At 34.8% G+C, this 13,801-nt stretch overlaps 1 protein-coding gene across 1 annotated transcript; it reads left to right on the forward strand.

Annotated features, from left to right (window-relative positions):
- The first annotated feature begins 636 nt into the window (after positions 1-636).
- LOC109111993 (transmembrane protein 170B-like) lies at positions 637-13,002 on the forward strand. The gene is made up of 3 exons (XM_042776290.1): positions 637-963; positions 9,831-10,001; positions 12,524-13,002. Exons 1-3 carry the CDS (start codon positions 807-809, stop codon positions 12,652-12,654), a joined length of 459 nt encoding a protein of 152 aa, XP_042632224.1. The 5' UTR covers positions 637-806; the 3' UTR covers positions 12,655-13,002.
- The last annotated feature ends 799 nt before the right edge of the window (positions 13,003-13,801 follow it).

Below are 13,801 nucleotides of genomic sequence, written 5' to 3' on the forward strand. Positions count from 1 at the left end.
ATAATAATAATTATTATTATTTAATATTAAAATTTAATCGATATTTAAATATACAAATTAATTTAAACCATGCATAATCTAAACATTATTATTATCAGTAATATTAATAACAAGAAAAATTATCGTTTTATTTGTAATATTATGAAATTATTTAATAATAATAAATAATATTTAATAATTTTTATTATTAATAATGTAATAATAATAAATATTTAATTTATTTTTAAATATTTAAACTGTTTAACTTAAACTGTGTACAAGCAATGCATTATTATTATCAATAATATTAATAACAATATATGTATTAGTATTATTAAATTATTTAATAATTTTGTAACCTAATTATTGTTATTATTATTAGTAGTAGTATTTATTTAATATTAAATATGTAAATTAGATTTAAATATCAAAATTGATATTTTATATATAATTTTAACAACCTATTGCATGTTACTTAAATTGAATTTATAATTGCCCCCCCCCCCCCCCCAATTCTAAATTCAATGCAAAATAAATTCAATTTATATTAGGCTTATTCATTCATAAACTAATGTATCTGGTCTTAGTGTGAAAGTGACGTTCACCTCCCTTTAAGAGCGCTGCGCCTTTAAGAGCCATGAAGAAACGCTGGTGTGTGTGTGTGTGCGCGCGCGTGCGTGAGTATGTGTGTGAGTGAGTGAGAGTGTGTGAGTGTATGTGTGTGTGTGTCAGCCGTACCCATCATGGCCCCTGAGCAGCAGCTGATCAGACGGACCGCCGCTCCGCCATCCTCCTCCAGCGAGCAGCGGCACCGGTGAGGAGGCTCCATGTGTCCCCCATCCTCGGTCAGATATCTGAGCAAGAGGGCCGCTATCCAGCCGCCCAGCGCGAACATGAATAAGGATTATTCCATTAATCTATCGGTGCAGCAAGTGCTGAGCCTGTGGGTCCAGGGCACGGTACCGACCTTACAGCACTTCACAGGTACGTTCACATTAGGAAAAAATCCGGTGAAACGGGTTCTTGTGTCTCATCCAGTCGCGCGCACACGCCTCTCCACACCGGCCAGTCTATTGTACCGGCAGACGCACGAGCAGCTGCGCGCATCCTATCTCAACAAGGTCACACTTCACATCACACTAACTGTGTGCTTACATGCCAAATCAATAATGTATAATGTTTAGCATTGCATTTATTACTTAATACCTCTTATATTATATTTTAAGCGTGCGCCTTACATGATAACAATACCATGATACTTTGATATAGCCTACTATGATGCTGATTACCATATTCATCTGTTGTGTTACTAACATCATAGCATTGTAAAAGATTTAGTATTGGTAAAAACATGATTTTACTTTGGAACATGTTCATAAGACATGGCTATATTCCAAAGTACTTTTTGTAAGGGTGAAGTTTTTGTAAATAACATGGTAGGCTACATTAATATAGTAATCATTTGGTATTAAGGTGTAGTATTGTGTGCATTACTTAATATCTATGCCGTTATATTTTAAGTGTGTATTGCCAGCAAACTACATCCCTTGCGTAGCACAGATGGTAATACCATGGTACTTTAAAGGGTTAGTTTACCCAAAAATGAAAATTAGCCTGTTTTACATACCCTCAAAGCATCCTAAGTGTATTTGACTTTCTTCTTTCAGACGAATCCCAGGTGAGTAAAACACAGGCTAATTTTCATTTTTGGCCGAACTAACCCTTTAATATATAGCCTATTATAATACTGAATGATTATCATATTCATTTATTGCATTGTTAATATCACAGTATTTAAAAAAAATGCATAGTATTACATGGTAAATGTGAAAAAGGAAACAGGATTCTACATTAGAACATATTCATAAAACATGGTAATATTATGGTACTGCAGTAAGGATGTTTTGTAAGGGTGGCAGTTTTTGTAAATAACATTTATATGGAAATCATTCAGAATCAAGATTTGTATCAAAGTATTTCAGTGAATACCATATATATATATATATATGTGTGTGTGTGTGTGTGTATATGTGTGTGTGTGTGTGTATATATATATATATATATATATATATATATATATACACACACACACACACACACACACACACACACATATATACAGTATATGCAAAATTATTATTGGTATAACAAAAAGACTTGTAACACTTTTTTTTATAGAAATTCATTTTTAATGCTTAGCAGTTGTGTAAAAAGAGAGAGATAATATACAGTATATATACATAAATGCACATATATGTTATACTATATGTTATATAGAGGGTGAGCATTTATTTGTGTGTGTGTGTGTGTGTTATACTATTTGTTAGAGAGAGGTATCCAAGACTAACAAATCAATCAGTTGTTTAATAACATCCATTTCATACATGCACAAAAAATTCCAAGACATTAAAAGAAAAGAAAACATTATTGCTGTAGTTGTTCATACAATTATGGGTGTAGCTACCTTATCTGGACCCTTAAAAAGGAAATGAACTATACTTTGTGCGAAATGTTATGCAGTTTTTACATAGCAGGTTACACCCTTGACACGGAAAAGATGTTTTCACACAGTAATGATGTTGACTAACAGCCAGACTAACACAGAGTAAGCACACAATCTACATGGCAAAAGACTGTATAATGCTGCACAAAAAAAGCCCACGAGCATGGTATCATGTGGAGACCAATATGGTGACAGTAATTACTAACGATTACTCCACTACACAAGCTGAGAACCGCCAAAAACAGTGCAATGACTGATGGTTTTAGATTAATTTAAGATTAATGAGTGCCATGGTGCTTTTCAAAGGTTCACATCAGACTGGCTGCATGCATTAGTGCACTAGTGCAGTGCAGTTCACAGTCAAGTGCATGAGCAACTATTGTTGTTACTGTAAGAAAATACTGTAATACAAACAACAAAAAAGTACAACGGTAATATGTTTTTTTGTACATAGAGCTATGGTAAAATACCATGGTTTGGACACAACCACAATAGCACTACTATACGTTTAGTATGACATATTTGATGCTGGTGGTAATTTTGCTGGTCTAATGCAGTTCACTATAGCATTTACATATATTCTGGTATTGAGTTAGGTCACATAATGTAAAATCTGGGTCCTGCATCAAAGTGAAGCACTGAAACACTGGAAAAAATTACTGTAGTGAACAATGTAATATAATATAAAAGCCAGACCACAAGTAAGCAGATGTTACTGGAAGTCAGCATGAAGCAGTTGTAGGGAACAAGTGTAGGTCAATTTTTCGGTATGTGAGGCACATGACACACCCTTTCATTTCCGAGATTTAGCCAGATTATAATTTATGCAATATCATGGACATCTGGCATGACGCAACACATGATGCAATTTGTAGGACGGGTAGCATGTGAGGACTGTCGTAAAAAAACAACAAAAAAAAAAACTAACCGTTACTCACCCTCATTGCCATTCCAAAGCGATATGCTATTTTTTGTTTCATCCAAAAATAAATTTTTAAGAAGTTCTTTGTAACGCTTCTCTAAATAAAAGCATTCAGAATGACTACGACAGTCAAGCTCCAAAAAGGTACCACACATTTATTTGTGCAACTTCATAATGGTTTTGAAAGATATAAAAGGTGAGTAAACCAATGGAATATTAATTTTTGGCAGGAGAACATGATAAAATGAGGTTGCACATCAGCTGAGGCTTCAGTCCCCCATCAGAACAGACCATCAATCAGAACATCCACCTCAAAAGCCCCTGCTGCTGACAGAGACAGCTGTGTTCAGATGGCTCTTATGCAGTAGACGTCTCTCTTTGTGATGATGTGAAGGAACAGCACAGGTGCAGAAGCACAAAGACTCAAAGAGAATGCAGAGAGATTATGACAAACTCCCACTTGGGAGGAACGTTAATGGCGTTTCCTGTTTTGGTCAGTGGAACAAGTATGTTTAGTCATTTCATTTCCTTCTGCTGTTTAGAGAGAAGACAGACGTTTACATGCTTAGCAGTTGTTTCTGCCTTTGGGTGAACAGTGCATTCTAAGAAACTTTGGTTTGTCTGGGTTATAAAAGTGAGATTATTGAATATATTCTAAAATGTAATTTATTCCTGTGATGCAAAGCTGAATTATCAGCTTCATTACTCCAGTCTTCGGTGTCACATGATTCTTCAGAAATCATTTTGATATGATGATTTGCTGCTCAACAAACATTTAGTTTTATCAGTGTTGTAAAAAGTTGTGCTGCTTCGTTTTTTTGTTTTGTTTTTTTTAAACCATGATTTTCTGAGTTATTTGATGAATAGAAAGTTCTAAAGAGCAGCATTTATTTGAAAAATAAATATTTTGTAATATTATAATTGTTTTTACTGTCACATTCGATAAAATGTAACTCTTATCTCTTAACTCTTATCCTTGCTGAATAAAAGTATTTTACTTTTAACATTTAAGAAAATTTGAGTTGTGCTTTCCTGTGAAAGACTTGCTATCACAGGGGGTTGTGAGTGTTTAAAAGGGTTGTTGCTAAAGGTCTCTAGTCAGTGTTTTTTTTTTTTTTTTGGTGTTTTATCATCTGCCAGACACTGCTAATAATAATAAGTCACTGATATCTTAATATTCAGTGGCCGAGTTTCCTTTGCAGAGGTAGAAACTTTACACTGTCTTGAAAACAAAGCTTTAACTGCAGTATATTATTGGAAGAGATCTGTGACAATGCTACTTCTCATTTGGTGATCTTAATTAGCATCTCGGTTTTTTTTAAAGGGGTCCTATTATGCTCTTTTACAAAGTCTTGATTTTCTTTTGGGTGTGTACTAGAACAGGCTCTCACACTAGGTTGTTCGAAAAACACATTATTTTCTACATATTTTACATTATTACAACACCTCTCTCCCCAGTCTGGCATGAACGGCTCGAATAGTTCCTGTATCAAATGAAGGCCCGCCTTCTGAAATCTAAAATGTGCTGTGATTGGTTAGCAGGGCCAGTGTGTGTTGTGATTGGCAGCACTCGGCGCTTGGTCGGGAAATGTCATGGCCCTTACCATAGCTGCCTGCCAGCTTCAGTGTAAATATTGCATCAAAATCAAATTAATTTGAGTGCGATTTAAACCTGGATGATTGTAACCACTCTAAGTTCGTCTGCCTTGGGAAAGCTAGCGTGTCTCTGACATAGTGATAAAACTCTGTGCCTTCTCTAGTGCAGCTCAACCAGGTCTCCTCCCATTGATATTTGTGAGATCACAAATCCCGGAAAATATGAGTTGTAGTCCAAACGAGTCGTTCATTGTAGTTTCTGAAAAGTGATTTCTGTTAAATAAAATATCTCCTTTTGAAGTGGACTTTGAGCTTTGTAACTTTGCAGATCTTTTTTATGCTCAAACAGCAACATTACAGACTAACTAAAGTTGAAAAAGTGAAAAAGCATAATAAGACCCCTTTAAATTCGGTCATGTTTATTGTGGTTCACCACAGAGTTAGACAGTACTTGATGATGGTGGGTTTGTTTATTTGTATGTTTGTTAAATTGGAATGCTTGTATGTGCTGTACATCATTATATGCTGATTCTGAAGAACTTTGTTTCTCACTGTGACTGTTGACAGCCTGACAAAAGGTTTTTTTTTGTCACCTCGGAAATTGCTTTGTTGACACAACCAGCACCCAGGGTGTTTAAAAGGGCCTTTCACATGCCCGATGCTTTACATTGAACCCATCCCTTTTTTTTTTTTGCAACAATATGACTCCAAAATATAGCCTGATGATGTTGTTATAGAACTGTAAACAATTTGAATGAATGAAATTTAGCTTGTCCACTTGGCTGATCCTTGATGCAATCGAAAGCACAATTATTTGCTAATATGATCTAATATTTATTGTTTTTTAAAATGTTTTAGATTTATGTAGCAAGTGAGAACCAACAACATTACTATATACAGTCATGGCCAAAAATATCGGCACCCTTGGTAAATATGATCAAAGGAGGCTGTGAAAATTAATCTGCATTGTTAATCCTTTTGATCTTTTATTTGAAAAATTCACAAAAATCTAACCTTTCATTGGATCATAAGAATTTAAAATGGGGGGAAATATGATTATGAAATAAATGTTTTCCTCTAATACACATTGACCACAATTAACGGCACCCTTTTATTGAATTATTTTTTAAACCTCCATTTGCCAGTTTAACAGCTCTACATTTTCTGCTATAATGCCTGATGAGGTTAGAGAACACCTGACAAGAGATCAGAGACCATTCCTTCATCCAGAATCACTCCAGACCCTTCAGATTCCCAGCTCCATGTTGGTGGTGCTGCTCTTCAGTTCACCACACTCATTTTCTATAAGGTGCTTATGATCAAAAGATGATCAAAAATAAACAGAAAATAGTATAAACTTTGCTGAATTGATTGTTTTGCACAAACTCACATGAAAAGTGAGACGTAACATCCAGACAGAGAGGCATTTGTGCTGGAAGTCTGTAAACCGTACATCCACATGCACACACACACACACACACACACATCAATATAAACAGACTAACAACGGCAACAATGGCAAAAAATGTATTACTTTACCTGAAGCATTTGTATCAGTGCTGGGTGCATCTGTCATTTAGATGATAGATTTTTAAGCAAAACAAATCATGTTTATGATTTATTTTCATCCAAAATATGGTGCTTCATCAGTGTTTAATAAAAATCTTCTTTTTCCCCCTGCAATCATACACTATGTGAGTAGTGAAGAGCGCTTTTTCCTTACCTTCTATCCTTTAATAGTTAAAATATGAGTCTGTGTGAGTGTTCAAATAATGACTTAGTGTCTCTCTATAGTACCTAGTAATGTAGGTCAGTAGTACATTGAAGGAATGCTTTTCATCTTGTTCCAGGATCTCTGTGCTTCAGTTTACTCCTCTGTGCTAAAGTCTTTCTCAGTCTCTCTCTCCCAGTTCATTTGTCCTAACGTGTCTCTCTTCCTGCATCTCAGTGCTCGAGTGTCTGTTGTCCAGTATTTGTGTTATCTGTGCTTTTTGTTTCATTGAGGCAGTAGGCAGTGCCACCTCATTCCTGGCACAGCATGGCTCTGAGGCTTTTGTGTCCGTCTGCCTCGGTTTACTGATAACACAGTTTGATGGACAACTCTCTGTGTTGCCATTGTTAGTCTGTTTATATTGCTATGTGTGTGTGTGCATGTGGATGTACGGTTTACAGACTTCCAGCACAAATGCCTCTCTGTCTGGATATTACGTCTCACTTTTCATGTTAGTGGCAGCTAATAGCTTAATCAATACATTGTGTTTGTGTGTTAGTGTTTAGTTTGGATAACTGAGCCATAGGTGTCATCACATATAGGTGATGCTCCTATGCTGATTAAGATGCTTTTATTTGATCAAAATTACTGTAAAAACAGCCAAATATTATTACAACATAAAATGACTGTTTTCTTTTTCAGTATATTTTAAAATGTAATTTATTCCTGTAATGAAACTCTGAATTTTCAGCAGCCACTACTCCAGTCTTCAGTGTCACATGATTCATCAGAAATCATTGTAATATGCTGATTTGCTGCTCAAGAAACATTTCTTATAAATTGTGAAACTTTTTCACTCTGAACTTTTTTCATTAAGAGATTGGCCAACTTTTTTTTACTCAGAAATTCTTTGTAAATTTCACAAATAGTTGTGAAATAAATTTATTTAAAATGAAATTTTGAAGTAGAAAGGTTGAAATAGTATTTTCTGTCCTCCGATAATCTTTTTTTATTGACTTAAAAACTGTTTTCAACTTTGATAATAATACATAATATCAGCAAATCAGCATTTTAGAATGATTTCTGAAGGCAACACTGTGACACTGAAAACTGGAGTAATGGCTGCTGAAAATTCAGCTTTGCATCACAGGAATAAATTACATTTTGAAATATAGTGAAATAGAAAACAATCATTTAAATTTTTAATAATATTTCACAATTTTACTTTTTATATTTGTGTGTACATGTGTTGAATTTACAAATGTACACTTCCTAAGGTTTTAATGGCATAATGTCTCTTCATGCTTCATGGTAAACAAAAGCTCTAATCAGCACTATCCAGCGTTGCATGTGCAAATATGCAGTTCGTTATTTGACGCTTTCGCTTTGACATGTTAAATTACAGTATTTCTGCCTGAGTGTGTGGTTTCTCAAGCATTTCTCATTTATGTGGAGCTGCATTTCCTAGAGTTCATTACAACAGCAGTTTGATAATCAGTTTCGTTGTTGAGCTACAATGCTCGTCCATGTCTTGGGATCTTCTGGAAGGCTACAGAGCAGACTTATTCTCTCTCTGGGTTTATCAGTGGAGCCAAACTGCTCATTTACTCCCCTCAGAGCTGTGTGGACAAGACACTTAAATAATAACAGTCTCCTAGCTCATGTTGGAGTGTGAAAGAGAGAGAGTAAATGAAAGTAGAAGAGAGAGTTTATGAGAAAGCGATGTTGGAGACAGTGGGAGAGTATTTATTGAGCTTCACTGTTATAAGTACGGTATGTTCTGCTCTGTTACGATGTGTTCTGACTCGAGATTCTCAGGAGTATTTCTTTAAATATGGGTATATTTGGTCATGCTGATTTTAATACAGTTTTCATTTATTTTCTTTTATTTGTTCCAAGAGTTCATATCCATACAGAATTCTGTCAATTTTAGCCAACACGTATCATGTGCACCACATGTGAAATTGTTTAATAGAATTATGAGGTGGAAATTACATTTTTGGACTGACTTATTCTTTTGTCTTGCTATGGTTTATTTCATTCCCAGCATCTGTGTGTCATAAATGTACACAATGACATATATTTTCATGCTTTTTCAATAACTGGACAAAATTACAGCTTGATTGAAAATGACACATTGTTCACAGATGACATTTACCTTGATTTTTCATTGCTTCATTGCTACTGTTCGAAACATTGGGGTCAGTAAGATGTTTTAATTTTTTTGAATCTCTTTTATGCTTACCAAGGCTTCATTATTATAATTACAGTAAAACCAGTAATAAATATTATTACAAATTAAAACAACTGTATGCTGTTGTAATATATTTTAATTCCTGTGATATAAAGCTGAATTTCATCACCATTACTCCAGTCTCCGGTGTCACATGATCCTTCAGAAATCATTCTTATTATTGAGAATTTCTTATTATTGATGTTGAAAACAGTTGTGCTACATACAGTATATTAGTGGAAAAATTCCTGACTGTGGTGAAAATTACATCACAACAATCAAAATAACAATGGCTTTTCATATTTTGAGGTTAAAAGGCACTTGAAAAGTAATTCAGACAAATGACAGATTAATATGACCTTATAATAAAAAAGGCTGCAGTCTGTTAATTTTAATAAATGAATATATGAACTGTCTACCTAATTTTGAACTCTGGTTTGTAAGTGTTCCTTTAACAGAGGTTCTTCACAAAACAATTCCTCTTCACTCATTTTTTTTTTTAAAGAAATAAGAACATGCAAGAAAGTGAATGTGTTTTTATTTTGTTATAATTTGATTTGACAGTGACATAAATTCATAGCTATGAATGATTTCCACAATTTTGGTTCTGAATGACATTTTCTATGTCACAGTGTTTACTGTGCTTCACCATCCATTTCCAGTGTGAATCATCAGTAACAGTTTTACACAATATTACAGTAAAATGCAAAAGAAAAAAAAAAAAAATCTCACAGACTGCCTACCACTTGCTGAATTAAACAAGCAGTTGACATTTATGCATAAGCTTCCTAAAAGAAATGCTGCTGATTTGCATTTTTGGCAACCAGCTAACTTTCTAACCGTTTTGTTGTCTCTGTATCTGTGTCTGTGTGATTTGTCTCTGCAGAAATGTGGTACTGGGTGTTCCTGTGGTGTCTATTCTCGTCTCTGTTCGTTCACAGTGCCGTGGGTCTGCTGATGTGTGTGACACTGCAGCGTCATAAGAGAGGACGGCTCATCACAGTGGTGCTCATCAGCGTGGGGTTCCTGGCTTCTCTCACCGACGCGGTCATCACCAGTCAGTATTCACACACTTCAGCTTTCCTTATCAACCATTGTGGACAGGATGATTTTAAGTTCACTTAATAAGTGTGCATGTTCTTAAACGCAATATGACATTGATATTATTAAATGTCCCTGGTCATTTTGTGCATGATTTATTAATGCACAGTTTTGTGTCCATAATCTTCAATCAAATTTTTTTCTCAATTCTGAAAACACTTTTTCTGCTGGCACAATTAGGCTAGGAAATATTTATTTTCCAACTAGATTTTTACATTTTCTGAAATAAAAGTGAGTGATGTTTGCTCGTGCATGATGCTAGTGTGTTCTGAGAGACTGCTAGGCAGTTGCCAAGGAGTTTAGACTATTTAAGTGAAAATCTTGTAAATAAGTTTTTATACGAGTGATTTTTTGTGACAATTAAAATGCATTATAATTAGTAATTATACTAGTGTATAATTAGTAAGTTATGCACCAAAATTAAAGTTTTAATTTTGCTGAAAATGGAAAATGAAATTTATTTAATAATTAGCACTCAAATAAAACTTAGTTGTATATAAAAATTTTAAATACACATAAGATGCATCTTTTTAATGATATATTGTTAAAATACAAACATTTAAACAGTGGCTGTATTAAAAACTTTTTTTTTATGACAGATTTATTCCAGTTTATAGATATTAATTGGCTTTCCTGGGGTAAATATAATGTATTTTTGACATCTTTCTGTGGTTGAAACACTGATTGGGCAATTATAGATTTCAATAAGTTGTATTGTTTCTTTCAGCATACCTTCTGATGTTCATTCATGTTTATTTTGTGCTGTAACCAGTAGTGAAAAGGAAAAGATGAGATGTGTCAAAAATTACATTTATTATTTTAATTTTAATTTATAGCATTAATTAAACTTCAGGTTTGGTCAGTGTTTTCAGCCCTCCAGAACTGAACTTTGGACAAATATTTTTGGATGCCAAAATTTCAGTCCATCACTATAATGTAATATGTCATGAATGTTATAAGGACATTGTGTAGTTGGGCATGGTGTCAATGAAGAAGCTGTTCTCCAGTCAGGCACAAAAGGAGTTTGGCTCCATTTACAGTGGGTATAGAAAAGAATCAACCCCCTTTAAATGAATCGCATATAGTTGCTTTGCAGCTGGACAAAACAAAAACTGTGTCCATCTTCATTTCAGGCTACAAAGCAACAAAATTTGATGATTTTAAAGGGGGTGAATCTTTTCTATACCCACTGTATACTGTATATAGCTGTACACTGTAGGGCCTGTTCCCAGAGGTCTGCTTTATTTTTAATATGGATTTTGCAAAGAGAGACAAAGATAGAGAGAGAGACATTTACTGAGAGCCACATTACACACACACATTGCCTGGCACACACAGTGGCTTATATGTAGATTGACCTACAACAGACTTTTAGACAAACACACTGAATCATGTCACTCAAACATTTAATAAAAATCTGCTTAGAGAACATAAATGACTGAGTCAGGCTAAAGTGTTATCCAGTCTGAGATCTTTTGCGTAAATCTTTTATTTTCTATTAGTAAGACTCTTACACCCAAACAGGACCCTGAAAGCACTTTCACTCTTTGAATATTTGCTTTAAATTGATCATATTTAATTTTCTTGCAAATGTGAAATAAAGGTTTGAAATTTTATGTAGATCTCTCCCCAGTCTATTTAGAAATTTTTTTAAACAACCATGAGTTTATTAACATATGACCGCCTACATTTATGTATCAACTCCTGTTTCCAGTATTCAGCTAGTTGCCTGCTTAATTGTAAAGGTCAGAGAGAAGGTAAAAAAGTCACGAGACGTTAGATCATGACATGTTTTTTTCGAATCTGGTATCTGCTACTGATCTTTTTAAGATGCTTGGCTGAATTTTGCATTAGTCTGAGAGTCAATATTTACAAACATATTACAAAATCTTTTCGGTATAAATTCAATGGAAAACATTTGGTAACTTAATAGAACTTCAGAGAGAAATTCAAACTGTACTTACAAATAAAAGTGGACTTTAAGCTCTTAAGGCTTTAAAGCTGATATATTATGTATATTATATATTCATTTTATAGTTTTTGACATTTCAGATTTACAAAACTTTGCAAATTATATATGGCATAGCATAGCAACCACTTAGAACACCCTAGAAACTGCATAGCAACTGCATATCAACACCCTAGCAAAAAACTAGCAACCACCCAGAATACCCTACCAACAGAATAGCAGCACCCTAGTAACCTCACAGCAAAGTAACACCCCAACAACCACTCAAAATAGCCTAGCAACTGCATAACAACACCTTAGTAACCACCCAGAATACCCTACCAACCGCATAACAGCAGATATCTATTTATATTTTAAACTTTAAGCTTTAAACTATTTCAGGCTTCACAGTTACAGTTTGTTAAACCCTTTTAAACTTTCAGACTAGACTTTCTCAAGCTAACATCAATGTTGGTCTACAGTCTTTACTATCTAGTTATTTTTTGGGCTGTTGATTTCTTCTATCTCAGGTGCGGCAGTAGCAGCTGTGTACCGTGTGGCAGGGAAGGACATGGCTCCTCTTGAAGCTCTGGTGTTTGGAGTGGGCCAGACCGCTTTCACCGTCATCATCTCATTCTCACGGATTTTGGCCACCCTCTAAATGGACTAAAAGCATCATTGACTGACTCACCCAACAGCCAATCAGCTGGCAGAAGAGCCAGGGTAGAGGTGAGTGGGGTCAAACCACAGAGGTTTGGTTTGCGGTACAAAACGATGAGCTTTAGGAGTCACTAATGGCCAATGGACCATTATATGAAACCTTCTGGAATGGCAGTCTTGGAGAATTTAACATTTCAAGAAGCAAAAACAGCATTATAAGCCAATGACTGAAACTCAATCTACGTGCCAACTGCCTCAGTGCAGGATTGGATGAATCTTGGGATGTCTGTTCATCTTTGTTAAACATGTTTTGTTTTTGCACATGGATCGTTTCAGCTTTATGTAAACTGGGTGGTTTTGGAGCTGTAGCTGTGCTGTAACACCGAGATGGATGCACCAAAAACATTCTCTAATAATTTGACTGTCGGTATGTCTGTCTGTTCTCAAACTTTTTTCTAATTCTGCTCAGCTGAATGGCCTGAAGCATTCATGTTTGTATTAATATGGATTTTCACTCTGGTCCAACAGTATTACTACATCCAGTTTTCTTCTTCCACTTTGCACTTGCTGCATTTTGAAAACTGTCTAAAAGGTGTAAGATCTTTAGAAAGTTACACTGGGATGCAATATGGTCTTTAATTCAAGGAAGTTTAGATGTAATCTGGTCTCTTGTAACCAATATAAATTCATTCATAATGGAAAAATGCCTTATAACAATATGGAAACATGTAATGGAACATCAGTATGAATTTTAACTCTGCTATTTAATCAATTGTTAGTTTTAAAGTGAAGAAAACAAGTATTCAGAAAGTCACTGTATGGCCTACAACGTCTTGTTCTGTGTCAAGATGTAAAGTAATCCATCATCTGCTATTATATCATGGACACATTCAAATCTTATCTTGTCCTTGTATAAATACTTCGGTATTTAACATCTTCATGTATAATCCATTTTATCCAGAATTACTGTGGCAATACTCTCCCTGCTCGATTATGGGGACTTAAACCTTAGGCCTTAAAAGACAAGACAGACACTTTCATCCTGGACTTGTCCTAATCAGTTTGAGAGAGTAAATCAATGGGTGATTTTCTCCTCTGGCATTACCAGTTAAACATGAGAAATGTATCGTGCTTAAAAGCTCTTGTGT

This window comes from Cyprinus carpio, chromosome A19 (genome assembly GCF_018340385.1).
Source record: "Cyprinus carpio isolate SPL01 chromosome A19, ASM1834038v1, whole genome shotgun sequence".
Taxonomy (NCBI): Eukaryota; Metazoa; Chordata; class Actinopteri; order Cypriniformes; family Cyprinidae; genus Cyprinus; species Cyprinus carpio.